Source organism: Helianthus annuus, chromosome 15 (assembly GCF_002127325.2).
Source record: "Helianthus annuus cultivar XRQ/B chromosome 15, HanXRQr2.0-SUNRISE, whole genome shotgun sequence".
NCBI classification, from domain to species: Eukaryota; Viridiplantae; Streptophyta; class Magnoliopsida; order Asterales; family Asteraceae; genus Helianthus; species Helianthus annuus.
The window spans coordinates 48,197,409-48,218,144 of NC_035447.2; the positions used below are offsets into that span (position 1 = coordinate 48,197,409).

At 36.9% G+C, this 20,736-nt stretch overlaps 3 protein-coding genes across 3 annotated transcripts; all 3 read left to right on the plus strand.

Annotated features, from left to right (window-relative positions):
* The first annotated feature begins 387 nt into the window (after positions 1–387).
* On the plus strand, positions 388–5,592 carry LOC110911501 (rop guanine nucleotide exchange factor 1). Its single transcript, XM_022156127.2, has 5 exons — positions 388–1,361; positions 2,091–2,207; positions 2,304–2,842; positions 3,715–4,059; positions 5,028–5,592. Exons 1-5 carry the CDS (start codon positions 1,034–1,036, stop codon positions 5,394–5,396), a joined length of 1,698 nt encoding a protein of 565 aa, XP_022011819.1. The 5' UTR covers positions 388–1,033; the 3' UTR covers positions 5,397–5,592.
* A 2,374-nt stretch (positions 5,593–7,966) lies between these two features.
* LOC110911502 (F-box protein SKIP23) lies at positions 7,967–11,114 on the plus strand. Its single transcript, XM_022156128.2, has 2 exons — positions 7,967–9,282; positions 10,842–11,114. The coding sequence occupies exons 1-2, from the start codon at positions 8,107–8,109 to the stop codon at positions 10,866–10,868; spliced, it is 1,203 nt and encodes a 400-aa protein (XP_022011820.1). The 5' UTR covers positions 7,967–8,106; the 3' UTR covers positions 10,869–11,114.
* A 3,669-nt stretch (positions 11,115–14,783) lies between these two features.
* On the plus strand, positions 14,784–19,636 carry LOC110911503 (mechanosensitive ion channel protein 6). Its single transcript, XM_022156129.2, has 5 exons — positions 14,784–16,765; positions 16,862–16,985; positions 17,468–17,761; positions 17,842–18,044; positions 19,094–19,636. Exons 1-5 carry the CDS (start codon positions 14,979–14,981, stop codon positions 19,371–19,373), a joined length of 2,688 nt encoding a protein of 895 aa, XP_022011821.1. The 5' UTR covers positions 14,784–14,978; the 3' UTR covers positions 19,374–19,636.
* The last annotated feature ends 1,100 nt before the right edge of the window (positions 19,637–20,736 follow it).

A 20,736-nucleotide genomic window follows, 5' to 3' on the forward strand; every position in this document is an offset into this window, starting at 1 on the left:
TAACTTGCATAATAATCAAAATACCTTTCAGCAAAGGTGACAATAAATTGTCAGGTAAGTCACGAAGCTCGATTGGGGGGGGGGATCGGAAATTGAAAAGCCAACTGTGTGTAGATCTCATTAAGCAGCGTCTATCATATCATCATAATACCTAAAACGTTGAACTTTTAGGACTCAACGATGCCTGATAACGGAAAATCAATTGCAAATCATCATACATAGCCATCAATGCTAAGGATCAATGAACTCACTAATGTTGTAAACTCATATTGACACAACAAGAGATAATCTATTGGAAAGTAAGCTATTATAGCTTTATTATTAATGAAAAGATTACATTGAGAATTCAAAACAAATCATAAATAAGAGGGGATAAAAATAAACTATAGATCGAGATGGGAAAAAGAACAATCAACATTCTAAACAATCTTCATAACCCTATGCTCTCAATCTCACCTACTTACATCCAACAACCGCTCCTACAATTTCTTTCACTTGTTAGGCTCTTTGAGCTAGACCACCAACTAGACTGCTAGGTTGGCGCACTATGGTCGAATTTGGGTCAGCTCCCAAATACGGTTTATACCATAAAAACACGAGTTGGACCCTTTAATTGTAGTGTCAGAGAAAAAAACCTTATAGTCCGGAACAACTTATTTTAAGATTCCAGACAATCCTATTCTTCGTAAAATGTAAACGAAAAGGTCTATTATGTCATTACACAAAACCCATGGGTACGATCCGAAGATATTTACAACAGTAATTCTGACTGTAACATGTGTAACGTGTGTTCTCTTCACTTCCACACATTCATTCTGCTTTTAACAGTTTCGGATCATCTTCTTCCCCCTTTCACCACCACCACCACCACCACCACCACCACTGCAACCGTCGCCACCGTCACCGGAGATCTGTAATCTGACAATCTGTAAGGTGTCCGGAATCCACTAATCTCAAATCTTACGAAAAAATGAGCTCCGACTACATTTTCTGACCGATTTAGCGAGCAATCCTTCAAATTGGAACATATGATATGGCTGAGAGTCGATCTTCATTGAGAGAAGAAACCTACAGCAATAACTCGAGGTGTAGTAGCAGTGAGAGGTGTTGCGATGAGAGTTACAGTCTCAGTGCTGACGTCAGCGAATCGGAAAGTTCGAGTAGTTTTTCCGGTCGTCGGTACAATCACGGAGCTGCTTCCGGTTTGTTGACGTCGTCTCCGTACGGCGGTTTCCGTACAGTTTCCGTCACCGATTCCGTGTTTTCGTCGTTCCCGCCGTTTGGCGGGAAGGATGATGTAATGGTTTGGGAAGAGAAGCAGGTCAAGCAGTGTGGAAAACAACCTAATGCTGATATATCCGGTTTGTGTTTATAGCTTTCTGTATTTGATTATAGTGCATCTTTTTTGTATGTTATAGGAAAGTGAAATGTATTTCTCTTAATGATTTGAGTACAAATGAGTAGGGTTGTAAACGAACCGAACCGAAAGAAAACTTGTTCGTGTTCGTTCGTTAAGATTTTATCGGACAAATGACGGTTTACTGGCATATAACGGAAGGAAATTCTTGTACGTTTTTGTTTGTTTAGGAAAAGAATTTGTTTGTGTTTGTTTGTCAAAGAAAAGAATTTGTTTATGTTCCATATACATACACAAACGAATATGGACGAACACAAATGAACATATATTAATTAGAGAATATGTATTCGAAACAATAGACATAATCAATCAAAAACCACATTTGAAATGACTAAATATTCACACTAGTAGAGGATTAACTACTCCTAACAAACTTAACTCATTAACTAAGTGACTGAATACACTAAGTCAGGATTATTGACTTTTTAACACTATGGAAACAAATAAGGGTGTTGCCTGCCTGTGCTTTTAGGGGAAATCAAATTGAAGAGTGAAGACACATGAATGCATAAGTCTTGTTTGTGTTTATCTGCGGGCACGCATACATGTTTGTTGCATACGTACATTAGTTTAAGAAGTGAAGAGGGGTATGTATGGCATGGCTAGACTAGAAAACAAATTTGTGTTCTTGTATTAGACCTAATGTTGTGTTCATTTTGTCATGCGTTTGCAGAGATCGACATGATGAAGGAGCGGTTTGCTAAGCTACTTCTTGGGGAAGACATGTCTGGAGGGGGCAAAGGAGTTTGTACAGCCCTAGCAATCTCCAATGCCATAACAAATCTGTCTGGTCAGTGAATATCCAATTCTAATTTAGTCAATTAGTCAAATGTGTATGCACCTTTGGCTGTACTTTCTTTTTCTGATTGGAATCTATTTGTGATAGCCTCTGTGTTTGGAGAATTGTGGAGATTGGAGCCACTGGCATTGCAAAAGAAGGTAATGTGGCGAAGGGAAATGGAATGGCTTTTATCAGTAAGTGATTCCATTGTAGATCTTGTACCAACCATACAACAGTTTCTTGGCGGAGGAACATATGAAGTTATGGTCCCACATCTAAGGTCAGATCTGCATATGAATCTCCCTGCTTTAAAAAAGATCGATGCTATGTTAATCGGTATGCTAGACGGGTTTTGCAATAAGGAGTTCTGTTACGTTGATCGGGGGATAGTTTTATCTCAGGGTGAGAGTTGTGACGCGTATTGTTCAAATACTCAGGCAGCTAGGCCTTCAGTTAGGCAGGAAGAAAAGTGGTGGTTACCTTATCCTAAGGTTCCGCCAAACGGGTTATCGGAAGATTCTAGAAAGAAGTTGCAGCAGTGTAGGGACTGCACGAATCAGATACTTAAGGCAGCCTTAGCGATAAATAACAATGCTCTTGCTGAAATGGAGATTCCAAGTGCTTATATGGAAACATTGCCCAAGGTATTGTTTTAAAGCCGTTGATTGTTTCCCGGAATGTTCCTTTTAATGAAATATTAGGCACGTTGATCTAACTAGTTTCTATATTTAAAGTGATTGTTATTATGGATAAATTATTGAGAACGTAGGTACATACATGCATATATATGATGTCTGTTTGGGATTAGGGGTGTGAATTTCTGACACAACCCGAAAACACGACACGAACCTAACACGAAATTCACGGGTTTGGGTTTAGTCTAAACAGTTTCAGGTTGAACCTGCGGACCCGTTTAGCTAAATGGGTCGGGTTGGCGGGTTGACCCGTTTAACCCATTTATATTATATTATATTTTTTACAATATGTTTTATATTATAAATTAATCTGGATGTGTATTTTCTGTCGTAATTATAACTTAAAAAGCGAAATTTACATAAGATTTTGTGGCATGGAGAAAAACCATTAAATCTGTTAACTGTTCATTCAGTTTGATTTTTAATATGTATATAATATAATATAATATAATATAATTGTATTATATACAGTTCTGTTTTTCTTAGTGAATTTTAATTTTAATATATTAATTTGTGTAAAAAGTATAAAGTTAAAAACAATCGGGTTAAACGTGTCATGTTCGTGTCAACACAAATATTTCAGGTCGTGTTCGGGTTCATATGTATGACACGATTTTCGGGTTCGGGTTCGTCCAAAATTTTCGCGGTCAGGTTGAACTCGCAAACACAACCCGTTTAGCATCCCAACGTGGGATATTGTCAATCTTATTCAGCATGTGTAGAAATGATATGTAAATATAGTATCAGTACAAGAATTGTTCTTTACATGTATGTGGTGCAAGAATTGATCTTCTTTTTCCTTCAATCTAATATTAATGCAGAATGCAAAAGACTGTTTAGGTGAAACCATCTACAGTTACTTAACCACAGAGAAGTTCTCTCCAGAATGTCTCCTTGACTGCCTAGATTTGTCATCGGAACATCGTACTCTGGAAATAGCCAATAGGGTTGAAGCAGCCGTCCATTCATGGAAGCTAAAAGAGCATAAAAAGCATCCAAAAAGTAAGCGTTCATCATGGAGTACAAAGGTTAAAGGCTTAGTTGCTGACAGTGATAAGAACAGTTGCTTATCTCAAAGAGCAGAAACCCTGCTATGTTGTTTGAGACATCGGTTTCCTGGCCTTCCACAAACTTCACTGGATATGAGCAAAATTCAATATAACAAGGTATATTTACCATACCTTTTACATTCATTTTCTATGCAAACCTTATCTTTTGTTGCAAGCTAGTAATTTTATCTGTCGCGTGTTGCGGCGCGTCGAACCGTAAAGTAATTCGAATTTATACTGTCTACTGAAAACGTATTATATTTGGCCCGACTCATTTATTTGAACAAAATTGACGTCAAAACGTTAAACAACTGAAAACGTACATAAAGAGAACGTATTATATTTGACTTGACTCATTTCTAAAAATCAACTTGAATTATACCGATGTACATTAAAATTATGTTAGAAAATAGTGTTTCTTTAAGTTAGAAAAGGTAAACTTGAAAATTTAGAAACCCGAGGGGGTCAAAATGAAGTTTTACAAAGAATTTAGAAAGTTGAGGGGGTGTAAGCGTCAATACTGAAAGTTGGGGAAGCGAGGTACACAAAAAGACAAAAAAACAGTTACGACAAAATAACTAACTACCGTAGCTGACAATCTAAGAATTGTTATGTATAAAATATAATGTTTGCATATTAGATCAATGCATACACCTAGTTGACTATAGATCATATATTATTAAATCTGTGAAAATATATCATTGGTGATAGATTAAGTTTTTGCTGCACCATTTTCTAATTTAGGTTTCAAGAATTTGTAGGCTAGTGCCAGGTGCTACTTGCTTCTTTTTGAGTTGTAGAGGTGTTAAATTTGAGCCATATGCTTATGAACAGGTCGATCCAGATTTTGTATCTTCGACGCGCTGGCCAAAGGGTAAAATATTAAAAAAAATATATATATATAGCTAACAAGAAAACAGCTCCCAACGTGTACTTTTAATGTATACAAAGTTATATTATGATCATAACTTTTATTGTGTATAAAAAAGGAAAAAAAGTAAAATATTTGGACAAATAGTGTTTTAACCGAGGCTGACTGCACAAAACTAAAATTTTTAACTGTTTTTGGTGTGTTGGTTGTGCAGGATGTTGGACAATTGATTCTCGAAAGCTATTCAAGGGTGATGGAGAGTTTGGCATTTAACATAATGGCGAGAATCGATGATGTCATCTTTGTAGACGATGCTATCAAAAGCTGCGTTGCTACAGAGTCCTCGACAGTGTTCAACCGAGGAGGTTTAGGAGGCCTTCCCGTTCAAAAGCGGATGTCTCCTAGTCCGTTTTCAATCCACAATTCACCTTTTTCTTCACCCTTTCGTACTCCAACATTCTGTTCATCTCCACCAGTCCTGGGCCCCATAAAACATGTCAATCATTGTAAAGCTGCTGACCTGGACATGCCATGGACATATGCTGCTGGGAAAGTTCCTGCTAACGCTCCAGAGCGCGATTAAATTATCGATAAAGAAGACGGGTAGCGGGGTAGGTAATTATAACATATGTGCTTGTTTTTAGTAAAGTTTTGAGGTTTCATCTATGTTTTCTTGTTACTATGAAGAGAATATGATGATTTTAACATGAAGATGTTGTATTATTTTCTGGTTGAGTTTAATTTTGATACGACTATGTCAAATCAATTATTGTTTAGTCGTTCGTGTGTTCCAATTTGTATGCATACGAGGAACATCTAAACTATAAAGTGATATTATATAATGAGAAGTAGAGGAATCTTTCTTGGTTGCTTCTTGTTAACAGCAGCAAGATATACCTTCCTTCATGATGGTTTAGAGATCCTTTAAATAAATGAATTTAACCACTTTTATTCCATTAATCAAATAAATTAATTCACCAACTAAAAATACAGAAGAGAGATACATTGAATATTTGATCAAGTAGATTGTATATACGACAAAAAAAGCTAATTCATGAAATTTGATGAAAAAATTGCATAAAGAAGGTGATTTTTTTTGAAAGACTTGATCTTAAATTAGTCATAGGACTTGCATCTATTGAGACAAATTTTTTTTTTTTTTTTAATTTTTTGAAAGACTTGATCTAAAATTCGTCATAGGACTTGCATCTATTGAGACATATTTTTTTTTAAATGCGACATATAATTCTTTTAGGGCAGATAAGAACAATTTCTTCATTTGAACAAGAATATAAATGAAGATAAAGATTTCAACAACTGCATGAGTTAGGATTATCACATAAGAATAAACTTAAAAATATGTTTGAACATGGTTGTAATTTTTAAAAATACTGACTAGGTGCCGATTGATCTCAATTAATCACAATCAATCCTGATAATTCTAATTAGTTCCAATTACTTCCCAATTAATCGCTAGTCCTCATCCCACCAATCGACTAACGACTAGCGATTTCTACAACCATGTTAAAAAGTGGTGAAGAAATAAAGATAGATAAAACTAATTGAGGTTAGGTTCATGTAAAAAGGACATTTTTCGTGAGAAGCGTGAGAATGCATAGGAATTGATATGTAGGTATCATGTTTTGGACTTAGTCATGATGTTTTGGATTGTTTTGGTAAGAAAAACACCAAACATAACAATTTAAGACATAATGCAATGAATTATAGGCTTAAAACTTAAAACATCATGCCAAGAACATTAAGGGGGTGTTTGGGATTCCTTCTCAAAACTCCTTTTTCACTTCTGTTTCACTGTTCAATAAGTTAATAAGTTAGAATTTCTAACTTATTGACTTCTACACTCACATGCAATCCCCAAACACCTTAAAAAGTCATTTTTCACTATTTAATAAGTTAATAAGTTAAAAGTGGGTGAAAATAAGGAATCTTAAACACCCAAAATCTTTAAGTGTTAAAGCAGTGTGTTTTAGTTGTTTGTTAAATTTCATACCTATATTACATTCATTGTGTTTCAAATTGTTATTGGTGTTTTTCTTGCCAATACAATCCAAAACATCATGGCTAAATTCAAAACATGATGGCTACATGTCAATTTTTGTCTTCTAACACTCCTTATAAAAAAAAAGTCCTTTTACAGGAATCTTACCCAACTAATTGAAAAACATTTTTAAAATAAAATATGAAGCAAGACTAAAATATATGTTTTGACTCGACTAAAGCTAGCTCTAGTTGGTGTCCTTTGACCGACATGAACAGAGAAAGATTGGGAGAACATGGGAAGCAGGGCCGACTCTAAGAATTTGTGTACCTTGTTTGAGCTTGAAAAAATATGCCCTTAGGTCTTAATGAAATTGGGTATTGGTCTCACTAAAGGTCTAAGCCTAATGACAAAGGGGGTTAATAACTAATGTAAAACATAAGAATAGTTTTGTAAGGGGACCTTTGTTGGTGTTTGTATGGGTGTACCATATTAAAAAATATTTTACATATACATATCGGGTTTTTTTTTTCATAAAAAAACGTGCCCCTCGAAATATCGGGCCCTGGCCGGTGGTCCTCCCCGCCCACCCCCAGGGCCGGCCATGATGGGAAGGATGGAGGAGATAGGGCATGGCGAAGAGCGGTATCATACAACGAATGTAAGAGGGGAAGAGAGAAAGAGGACGCGTCCGTGAGACGTACAACATGAACGAGAGATCGACTTGGTGGGAATCGTTATAAACAAGAGACATAAGGGTGCCTAACGTACCATTTGTCTTGTATGTTTAAGTAGAATTTAATGCCTAATTTGTTAAAAATAACAACAATCAATGCAACATTTAAAATTCGTAACAACTATCATTCAAACAATATTGATATCAGTACCAATATGTATTTTAGTTTTCTCGATTTTCATGTATAAATTTCGTAAAAAATGAATCGAACATCGATATCGGTACCTGTATTCGTCTTTTGTTTATCAGTCCATAAAAAAAACGTATCACTTACTATATCGAATGTCAATATCATACTAATACTATAATTAACTGAATTGATATTGATACCGATCAAACAACCACTACATAACGTGAAAAGAACCCCACCAGTTAATCCACAATAACCATTTATCATCCAAAAAAAAAAAAAAGTCGTTAGAAACATATTAAACCAAATCAGCCAACCAAACCAAACATAGAACACAAACCACATCAATCTCCCTAATCACAACCATTTCCACAATCCCACCCCTTTCTTCTTCCCCATAATCAATCAAACATCAATCACCACCATCAATGGCAGCAGACTGGTCTCAACTTCCTCGAGAACTCCTCGACCTCATCTCCACCCACCTCATCTCCGAAACCGATCTCCTCCGCTTCCGGTCCGTCTGCACCACGTGGCGATCATCCATCAACCCCTTCACCTCCCGTTTCCCCATCCTCCCAAACGCCGGTATCTCCGACACCACCTGGGGTTTCTACCTCTCCAAACGCACCATCTTCCGGGTCGGCTTACCCGACCCCGACCCGGCCCAAACCCACATCCCCTGGCTCATCAAAGTCGAACGAGACAACCCGCAAAAAACCCATTTGATGAACCCCTTAACCGGGTCCGAATTCATCCCTTTATTACCCGGGTTTCCAAGATCTTTGAACCTTTTGAATTTTAGGGTTTCGGAATTGGGGCAAGAGTATGCGTTACAGTATATTAGTTATAGACCCAATGCGAATTCGATTGGGGATTCGGTCACCCTTTATATGGAGAAAGTTGCATTTTGTAATGTGGGTGTGGATGGGTTTGTGTTGTTGACAATTCATGTGTCTGGGAAGTTGGCTTTGTTGAGGAAAGGTGAGAGGGTGTGGAATATCATTAACGATCTTCCCGAGCCTTACGACGATGTTCTATACCATAACGGGGAGTTTTTCGCGGTGGATAGTACGGGTAGGACGGTTGTTGTGGATTGGGAGAAGAGTGTGTTGAATGTCGTTGCGGGTTCGGTGTTTGGTGGGGATAAGAAGTTTTTAGTGGAGTGTGATGGGGAGTTGTTTATGGTCGATAAGTATTTGAGCGTAGGGCCGGAGAATGATGTGGAGGAGGATGATGAGAATTATGAGTTTTATGAGGATTTTGATTGTTTTATGAGCGAGAGGACGGTGAAGCTTGAGGTGTATAAGTTGGATAGGGAAGAGGGGAGGTGGGTTGAGGTGAAGGATTTGGGTGATAAGATGTTGTTTTTGGGGGATAATTGTGGGTTTTCGGCTTCGGCTGAGGAGTTTCCGGGGTGTAAAGGGAATTGTGTGTTTTTTACGGGGCAGAATAGGGAGGATGATGGGTTGGTTAAGAGTAGAGGGGTTGGTGTGTTTGATTTGGAGAGTGGGAGTATTGGAGCAATTTCTAATGACGCGGGTTATTCGCAGTTGTTTTGGCCTCCTCCTCAGTGGCTTCATTCGGATCCGTTGAATTTGGAAGTAAGTTGTTCCTTTTGACTATATCTTGTTTTGGAATTATCTGTGTGTTAACGTAGATTGGTTAGGTTGTTGGAAACACTGAAGTTGACAGGATAAATGTTAATCTTAGTTGGTTTTAGGCTAGGTAGTCAAAGGCGCAAGGGGCTTGTCTGTCGCCTTGTTGTGTTTGAGGCGCCTAAGCGTGTGCCCTTTGTTGTTCAAAGTGTGTGGTGCTCTGATGCGGTTTGAACCTAAAAGTTGATGCATGATGTGCGATGTGCACGCATCACATATGCGAGGCGTTTGTTATTAAAATAATACTAAAAGTTATATACAGATAGTATTTTGAATTTTTCACTTTTAAACACTAAAATGTAAGAAATTTTCATCATCTTGTTCGATCGATGGTCTAATATGTTCAAATACTCAAACTCATTGCTCAATTGATGGTCTAATTTGTGCAAATATTGGTCAACTGCATAATGTGCCGCATCAGACTGAATCGTACCTATCGAATGTACATCATGAAATCACATCGCTGCGGTTGATGTGATCTCATCAGGGCATTACGCATTTTATGACCAAGCGCTTGTCTTGTGTGCGTTTGACTACATAGATTTTAGGTTTACCATTGTGATGATGCTTTGGTAAATGAAGTAGAACAATGTCTTTATCAACTTTGATCAACTTGTGTAGTATTGTAGTGTATATTATTCCCTTGAGTAAGGATGTGTGGACGACACACGATTTAAGGTCCTCGTTGCAATTTAAAGAATCAGAATTAAATAATAAGATAAATAAGTTTGGATGATGTTAGGTTTATCTCGATAAGACGATAATCAGTTTTCTAACGGTTCTTGCTTTCTTCAAGTCTTATTATTCTAGATTAACCGTACATTAGACTTATAACCAGGGATTAATTGCATCGAAATGTGAAGTACTTTCGTCTCTTTGGTATTGTATACAAGGAGCTTTGTTTTCCTTCTGTAACGTAATTTACATTTTGATGCAATTGAAGTTCTAAACGTACTAGTGTTATACTTGGATGAAATAAAGAGTGGAAACTAATGGGAAAACCTCACAATTGTACATCGGTGGTTTCTATAACTTCTATAGTTGATTAGTTGTACATAGAGATAAGAAAGGTACACCATGCTTTTAATGGTTGTGCAATGTGCATAAAGCTTTTATGGTTGTATATAGAGATTAGAAAGGCATGTCATGCTTTTTATGGTTGTAGCGCGTCTTAGTTCTGGTGTATATGTTGAAGTCGCTAGGATTTAAGCTGAATTATAAATTACCTGCACCTCACATATATGATGCGTGCACTTTCGCCTTCGTCTCTCGCCTAGGGTCTAGACACTTCAAATACTTTGGAGCACCTCGCGCTTAAAACATGTTACGTGTGCACTCACAATCTTTATTGTAGGAAGTATGGTAGGCATGTTCTGTTTCGTATAACATTATCTTCTATAAGATTATGAAATCTAAGAACAGTTTTCGGATTTCCATTTTGAAATCTGGTTGCAAATATGTAGTTTTGTAGAAATATATAACCCCTTGTCGGTTATATCTTGCAGGAGGGACTGGATCATCTTAACATCTAATCAAATACAGACAAGAAAAAACACGACGGCACAAGGCGAAACAATAAAGTGTACATATGCTCTGTCTGGCTCGTGACGTTGTGCTACTCGTTGCGTAAACCTGCGCGTTTATATTTCGTTTTATGAAAGTAATGTTCATGATTTGCTTTTTTTATCTGTTTTCTTTATATAAATAATTCATCTGTCATTCAATTGTATGTTTATGCTGGTTGATTATGGTTATATCACTTTTCCTTCAGCTGTTTGTTTTAGGTTCAAGAAAATTTCACATGTTGTCGGTTCGGTTTGTAAGTCTAAAGGTTGACCCGAACCAGACTTTAATTTGTTCTTATTGAAGAAAGTTTGATTTTTTTAGTTTGAATTCTTGGACATAGTATCAGAAATTTGGTTGCTAAGATAGTCTAATGCGTCTTTTAACTGAAAGAAAAATAATAGGCTGCACCGGACCTTTATAACTAATCATACCGAACCGAAAAGCTCAGTTTAAACTGGTCGATTAAAAACCTACGGAAAAAAATGTTCAAGAAAATGGTATTGAAAAGCTGGAGATTTTACAGTGACATAGATGGTCACAGCTGTAGCAACAGTTGCGCAGCTCTTGTGGCAAAATTCACCGCGGTCAGGGCAGCGTAAATGAAGGAAAAAGACAATGAAGAATGTGACTATGCGTAATGTGATTAGAACCACCCAGGTATTGGAGTAGAACTAATATACACTAGTCTAGATCACGCTAGACTTGGGGTTGATGTCGTATATCCTTACTAGAGGTGCACAAAATAAACGGTTATTAATCGAAACTGGTTAATAACTGATTTAGGAATAACCTGTTAGTGGTTATTTTTAACCGTAGGTTAGTAACCGGTAATAAGTATTTAGTATAGGAACTGGTTATTAAACGGTTTTTTAACCCATAGACCGGTTAACCGAAAAAAAAAAAAACCTGAAAAATTCTAAAAAAAGAAGTAAATAACCAGTAAATAATTGAAAATAACCGGTTAAAATAACTAACCGGGCCAGTAAAAAGTTAACCGGTTAAAGCATTAACCAGTTAAATTCAAAAAGTCAAATTAACCAGTATAACTGGTTAACCGAGCCAGTTATTAAGATCAACCGGTTTGTGCACCTCTAATCCTTACCAGGTGCCCATTAGCCTGATAAAGTACAATGTTAGCCCGTTAGGCCTGAACTAGCCCATATTTGGTAACCTCACACTATGAATGACGAGTCTATGATTACTCCCTCATCCTTTAAAAATAGGGGCTTAGAGTATTCATAATGGCTTCCCTTCCTTGGTATTTGTGAGTGAGTTAGTTATACTATAAGAGCATCCACAATAATGAGTACAAAAAACATCTAAAAACGTGACTAGTCACCCGCCACATCAGAAAAACACTCATTCTTTAAAAACACTCAAAACCCACCCAATAAGGAATCTTAAAACACCTAAAAACAATGCCATGTCATCAACACCATTTACATTTACATTTTTTTAATTATTACCCAAGCCCCCCACCTGGCCCCACCACCTGCACACTACCCCACATTCTCTCATTTTTTCTAGTTCTTGCACAAAAACATGGATAAAAAAATGGATCATACAAACATCAACCACAATAAGAAAAAATGAAAAACAAGTCCACATGGGCATGGAAAAATGAGAAAAAATAGGTATTGAGGATGCTCTAAGGAATAGTTATAGGTGGAGATAATGGTTTTTCTATATATTTGTGAGTGAGTTAATTATATTACAAAGAATGGTTGTAAGTGGAGAAGAAATAAAATATTGTGTTCATCTGTAAATATATGGGAACATTGTTTACTTCTATTAATTTTTTTAATATTTTTTGAAAATGGTTGTGAGTGAAGAAAAGAGAAAATATAATAATAAAAGTAAAAAAAACATTATTTAACTGAAAAAATAATGATTTGTAGTGTAATTACAAAAGCTAACGTGAATGATTCCATGGCCAACCCAAATAAATAGTAGATATAAATATAGTTGGTAACACGAGTTCCATCCTTTTAGAATCTTCAAACAACGTCAAATATTAAATTAAAACAGGTGATAAGGATGTCTTTTTGGACACCTCACCGATTACTGGTTGCCACTCACGGACCAGACTTGTTCTCCAACAATCGTCAACCATTGTTGGTTGGGAAAGTTAGATCATGGCTTTTTTAAGAAAAGTTACACGGCTAGCCATCATATATGAAAAATAACAAATTGTTTCATCATTAAGAAGTTAAAGCTGAAAATTAGGATGTAAAGATTGATAAAAGAAACTACATCAAACCTACAAAATTGGACGTACCCATGTAATTAATTTGACATACCTTTATAAAATATATTCATAAAATCTCACCGTTGTGGAAGGTGATATAACACCGGAGGCCACCATAACGCATCCTCACATCACCCTCAGGGGCGGACCTACCTCTATGGTAGGGGTAACCCCCGCTACCCCTTGGTCGGAAAAAATTTGGAAAAACTAGTGTAAATTTTGGAAAAATTTGACGTTTTTTCGATTTCGTTACGGCTTATTTATAACACGTTACCCCTTGGTCGGAATCCTAGATCCGCCACTGATCACCCTGAGTTACGCTATACCCCTCCAAATTGTTTCTCTTGTGAAAATTATAACGGGGTGAACACATTTGCCTCGCGCACACATATATATACATACATATATAAAACCATATCTACATAATCCCGCACTACACACACATATTATATAATCTCTACATTTCATTTTTTTGTCATTTTGTCACATAACTCATATAAAGAGGGTTACGTGGTGTTACCACTACACATGACCTTAGAGCAGGGCATTAAGCTTGCAACATTAGATGCATCGGTTTTGACAGACTATAACAGAGTGTACATAACAACTCATTGCCAGTGGCGGAACTAGCCAAAAAATTTTTTTACCGTGCAATCGTATAATATTAAAAAAACGACAATAAATAAATAAGGTAAAACAAATATCTAATAGATTTATCCTCTTCTTTTTTCATAGCTTGAAATTGTTCAATCATATCGTCGTTTTTTATTTTATTAAAAAAATCTTTTTCGACTGCACAAACGATGACACTGTTCAAAAATTCCGAGCCTGTTTCAGTTTTATTATTGTTTTGGGTTTGGGCTAATAGGCTAGGTTTATCAATTATCCAAACATAAGCTTAAGGTAGTTCTAGTTTTCTGAACAGAAAATGAATTCAAAAATAACTTTTAAATCTTATAAAAAGAATTAGATTTTACTAAAATAAGGTATTCTATTTTTTGGTTAGGAGAATCCTAAAATTGTTTTAGAGGTATCCTTTGTATAGACAAAAATTTACATTGTACATACGAAGTTGAGCCGTACTCCTAATATAATGGTGGTTCTGCCCCTACTCATTGCAGTGATACATCAATATTTACGGTAATAATTCAAATATGCACGAAACTCATTACAACTATGCATTAAATATATAAATTTTAACTCATCGTTGTAAGGCTATAGGGTGTGGTCATAACTAGGGGTGTGAATTTATGACACGACCCGAAAATACGACACGAACCTAACACGAAATTTACGGGTTTGGGTTTAGTCTAAATGGGTTCGGGTCAGTTTCAGGTTGAACCCGTCAACCCGTTTAGGTAAACGGGTCAGGTTCGGGTCAACCCGGTCAGGTTGGCAGGTTGACCCATTTAACCCATTTCTATAATATTATATTTTTTATAATATGTTTTATGTTATAAATTAAATTTGACGAGTCTCGGGTTTTGTTTGTTAATGTAATTTTATTTGTAGGAGAAACTATTCAAACTTGAGATTTATCTTATTTCTAAAACTGTAATATTGAAAACGAAAATAAAGATAAAATTCATTCATATACATACTTTAATTATTTACTCTAAAACCATGTGAAAGATTTAACTACCATTTTAAAAGATTTCATAACGAGTTTTATTGGACGCCAAATCTCTTCCAAAATCAAACCTTTTCGAGATTTAACAAACAAAACCATTTTCGCCGGAAAATATCATCTCCGATCAACCACAAACAAACCTCTCCGACGAACAAACGATCATTCAATCGTTTGCATGACGTAATCAAACCACCTCCAATGGATTTTTCTTCATCCGCTAAGAAATCTCCTCGCTCCACCACCACGCGGAACACCGACGCCGCTCCGGCGGTAAACTCCGACCACGACGCCTCCACTTCTCACTCCGATTTCATCGTCAAAATCAATGGCGAAGATCGAGACACCGAAAAGTTCCGACGAGCCACCGGCGGCGTGGATGATCCGCCGTCGCGGCTGATCGGAGAGTTTTTAAACAAACAGAAACACGCCGGAGGTGAGATGTCGTTAGATATGGATCTAGAAATGGACGAGTTACGTAATGGAAGTCGTAATAATTCCGGTAACGCCGTTAATAATATTCCGAAGTTTCCAGAAAGTCCGTTAAGAGGTACGAACAATAATTCCGAAACCGTTAATAACATTCCAAACCCTAGGGTTTCGAATTCTAGAGAATTAAAGGTTTCGTTTCAACAACCGAATAATAAAAACAACAATAACGATGAGGATGATTATGACGACGATGACGACGATGATGAGTTAGAGGAAATTCGGTTACAACAACAACAACAACTTAGAAGAAAATCAAGTAATCTGAATAATCTGACTCACAGTTTGAATAACAGTCTGAGCCGTGTGCATGATGATAGAGGTGGAACTGAGGTTTTGAAATGCACCTCGTTTCAAAGGCGAGCACCGATTATGCGTACGCGAACGCAACAATCGAGGTTGATTGATCCGCCTGAGGTGGAAGTTGAGGTCTCTTTATCGGGTACAGCGGGTAAATCGGGTCAATATAGGTCAGGTTTGTTATTAGCTAGACCTTCAGGGATAGTAGCTAGAGGTGAGATAGAAGAAGAGGATGATTCATTGTATGAGGAGGATAATCCGGATGATTTTCGTAGGGCGAAGTTGGATGCGTTAACACTTGTTCAATGGATTAGTCTTGTTTCGATTTTGTCGGCTTTGATTTGCACGCTTTTGATTGATGATTGGAAGCGGAAAGTAGTTAGGGGGCTGCATTTTTGGGAATGGGAGGTTTTAGTGTTGGTGTTGATATGTGGACGGTTGGTTTCGGGTTGGGGGATAAGGTTTATTGTGTTTTTTATTGAGAGGAATTTTCTTCTGCGTAAGCGAGTTTTGTATTTCGTGTATGGGATTAGGAAGCCGGTTCAGAATTGTATTTGGTTGGGTTTGGTTTTGATTGCTTGGCATTACATGTTTGATGAGAAAGTTGAGGGTCATAACCGGTTTCTGAGGGTGTTGAACAAGTTGATGGTGTGTATGCTTGTGGCTACGTCGTTGTGGCTTGTGAAAACGCTGATGGTTAAAGTACTCGCGTCTTCGTTTCATGTTAAAAAGTTTTTTGATCGGATTCAAGAAGCTTTGTTCAACCAGTATGTGATCGAAACCCTCTCGGGCCCACCATTGGTCGAGATGCAAAATATCATAATAGAAGAGGAGAAGACACTGGCGGAAGTTAATAGACTTCGGAATGCTGGTGCTAACATGCCTCCAGAGCTTGGGGAGAATGTGTTTTCGACGAAGAGTGAAAGGTTGCAAAAGCCGCCACCTGCCATCAAGATTGATGAGAAGGAGCATGGGATCTCGATTGATCACTTGCATAGGCTTAACCCGAAAAATGTATCAGCTTGGAACATGAAAAGATTGATGAAAATCGTTCGTTTGGGAACATTGAGTACATTAGATGAGCAGTTACATGACATGAATACGAAAGACGATGAGTCAACGACACAAATCAGAAGCGAAATTGAAGCCAAACGGGCTGCACGCAAGATTTTCTTGAATGTGGCCAAGACTGGCTCCAAGTATGTCTTTATACCCGTTTCGAAACACATTTACTCATGATTTAAAGATCATGTCACATGATTGAGATTCTAGAATGGGAAGTTTATTGTTTGCAGGTTCATCTATCTTCAAGATCTGATGCGGTTCTTGAGAGAAGATCAAGCTGTGAAAACCATGTCTCTTTTGGAAGGTTCACCTGGAGATGAAAAGATTAGCAAGGGAGCTTTGAAGACTTGGGTGGTAAGAACTTATACCAGATATAAGGGTGTAAACGAGTCGAGCCACTCGCTAAAAGCTCGAATCGAGCTTAAACGAGCCCAAGACCTAGCCCGAGTCTAAAAATAAGCTTGTTTAGTTAACGAGCCAAGGCCTGAGTTAAACTTATCGAGCTCGAGCTAGCTTGCGAACTTAAACAAGCTTGTTATCTATATAATCTTTATTTAATTTATAATATCTATTATTATACATAAAAATATGATAAACGAATTTAATAATATTATATCATGTTACATACAATTTTTAATTATACATAGATATCAAATGAGTCGAGCTCGAGCTTTAGAAATAAAGCTCGTAGCAAGCCGAGCTCAAGCCTAATCTTGCTCAGGCTTGGCTCACCTCATCTCGTTTACACCACTAACCAGAAAGCCTCAAATCCATGGTCACTTGATTATAAGCTCACAACTAGTGAATCATATGTTGCATTTGATCCTACTTTTCAGGTTAATGCATTCAGAGAACGAAAAGCACTCGCCTTGACACTAAACGATACAAAAACAGCAGTCAACAAATTACACCAAATGGTGAATGTTTTGGTTGGCATCATTATCCTGATTATTTGCCTCTTAATACTGAACATAGCAACAAGCAAATTTCTAGTTTTTATTAGCTCCCAGATCGTGGTGGTCGCGTTTATCTTTGGCAACACCTGCAAGACCGTATTCGAGGCCATCATCTTCTTGTTCGTCATGCACCCTTTTGACGTTGGTGATCGTTGTGAGATTGATGGAGTTCAGGTACTAAAAACAGTTCAAAAACTTCTGCATGAGATGATTGAAACTCATAGCTTATTTTCTGAATCTTTAATCCTTTTCAGATGATAGTAGAAGAGATGAATATTTTGACAACTGTGTTCTTGAAATGGGACAATGAGAAGGTTTACTTCCCAAACAGTACTCTCTCAACCCGAGCCATCAGCAACCATTACCGGAGTCCTGACATGTGGGATTCAATCGATTTCTTCATCCATATCACCACTCCTGCTGAGACGATAGCTGTCATGAAACAAAGAATAACCAAGTATGTGATCGACAACCTCATAACATACGACTTGATTAGTACCAGGGCTGTAAATGTGCCGAGTTGAGCCAAGCTAGGATGGACTAGGACTCGGCTCGTTTACAAATCGTGTCGAGCTTGCTAGGCTCATTTAACGAGTTGAAATGTTGATCTTAGGCTCGGCTGATCAAAAGCTCATGCAAGCTCGTAGCTCATCGAGCCGGCTCGTTTCTAAAAAAAATAATCTTTTTAAATTTTGTGTTTTTTACTGATGATATATATAAAAACTAACCATAATAATACACATAATGCAAAATCTATAAACTATATTTATATAGGGGATAGATACTTTAAGAACCACCCCTTTCGCGAGAACTCCTATAAAAAACAAACGATTTTTTCTCATATTTTCCTATATATTACTAAAATTTGAGAAAAAATTTAGATAGAGTCAATACATATATGTAAGAAAAAAATATTGTTACATATATATGTAGGATAATTGACATATATGTAATTTATCCTTCATTCATGTAAAGGTAATTTTTCCTTACATATATGTAATTTCTGTATCAAATTATTTTTTTTTCTTTTTTTTTTCGTAACTCTTGGTATAAGAAGTATGAGAAAAATCGTTTGTTTGATAGTAGTTCCCGCAACCGGAGGTGGTTCGAAAAATATCTTTAACCGGTTAATTATATATATATCTTTAAATTTGGGCTTTAATTTAATGAGCCAGCCTGTCGTTCCAACCTTTTTGTAGATCCAAGACGAAATGAAAATTTGGGGCCGTTTTTCCTTTTTTGATTATTATAAACGGTACTTCTTTATCCGTGTTTGGAACCAAGCAAAAAATCTAACACAACTATAACACATAAGAAATCAAACAAATCTAAAACAATATATTTGCACGGATATTAATAGTTAGCATATAAATTTCTTTTAATTGGAGGCTCTAGGCCCAAGCCAGCCATGAGCCGACCTCAGCCCCGTTCATAAACCACCTTTTCCAAGTGAGCCCTAAATTGGTTAGTGGTTCTTGATGATGATAGAATTATTTTGAATCGCAGGTACATCGAGAGCAAGAAGGATCATTACTATCCAAATGATATAACAGCTGTTTCATTGACATTGGTGCAATTAAACACGATCAAGATGCACATATGGTGGAGACATAAAATAAACTTTCAAGACATGACAGAGAGGTACATAAGAAAAGGGGCAGTGATTGATGAAATGGTCCGAATCTTTAAAGAACATGATGTCGACTACAGATTCTACCCGGTTGATATCAATATCAAGAACATGCCTTCACCAGCGACCAGTAGTCGGCTTCCTCCTACATGGTGAGCACGTAACTAAGTATGAAAATGGGACGCTACAACTTTAATTGCATGGTGTATGATGCGAGTTCACACGTAGAATCTAAGCATTGGGGAAATGCAGGATGAGATTGTGCACAAAAATTGCATGGAATAGTGTTGAAGGGCTATATAGATTTAAGTTTGGTGGTTTAGTGAGAACACACATGATACTAGAATTACATCTTTGATAATGGTTGAAATTTGAAATAAGCTTTTTTGGATGGTATGGATGGCTTGGTTTTCACTTTTCATTGCTTATATATTATTTCTGGTAAAATTTATCTATGTAAATACTATCTTGGTTACCACTGATGATTCGTTTTTGCGGTAAGATCTATGTTGACACCCATGGTTGGTTTGGTTGTCATCGGCTCCTTCCTATCGCTCAATCAGTGTTGGCCGCAGTAATTAACCAGGTACTATTGATTATAGATTTTTGGCTCGTCAGAGGCGGTCACTCGCTAACGAGACAACAAGACCCCCGCCAAGGCCTTGTTGTATATTGTAGTCTAGAACAATGAATTAGAAGAATCAACAAACCTGGAAACTGAAATTAATTTGCAAATAATCTTACGAAACCCGGATCAATCTCTGAATCATTTGAGAACTAAACCTCCTATTTCACGGGTTACATGCGATTGATTTATAGGATTAGACATATTGCTATACACAAAGGAATTGGATTTGATAGATTTCTGTATGTCGATATGATGCAGATGTATTGTAACCGTATGTTTTTTTTTTTTCTTTTTGAATGCCATGCGTCGATCAAGAGTACAAAATCATAGACTTCATCGGCCATCGACTAAAACAATTTTTTTTAGGTCATCAGCCGAAACAAATTAATTAACATCATGGGTTTTTAACCCGAATCAAGTAAGTATAAGCACATTAATAAAACACTTAAGCCCAAGTGTTTTAAATAATAAGCCCAATGTTAACCACATAGCCCAAATAATATTTTGATGTTAAAGGGCCCGCATTCACGCGTCTCGTAACTTGTTTAATCACTAATATTATTATCTCGGTCGACAAATTAATCTAATACCCTAAAGCCCATGTCGATAACACTAAAATTACCAACAGACATGCCCCCTTGACCCCCTTTGTTGTTGAAGCTAAAAATCATATAAGTCTTGAACGAGTGTAAACTCGTTTTGAAGTTGTTTCAGGTTTCCCTTTGGTATTAAGTAAATCTAAATTACCAAAATGAAATAATGACACCAAAATCATTGACAATTAATAAGCTAGTGGCTCCTGGGCTAAGTAGTTAATGTGGTAAAATATTGGATATCGGTCAAGGACCGATATTTGAGATATCAGTTATCGTGGTGGGATATGGTAATTTT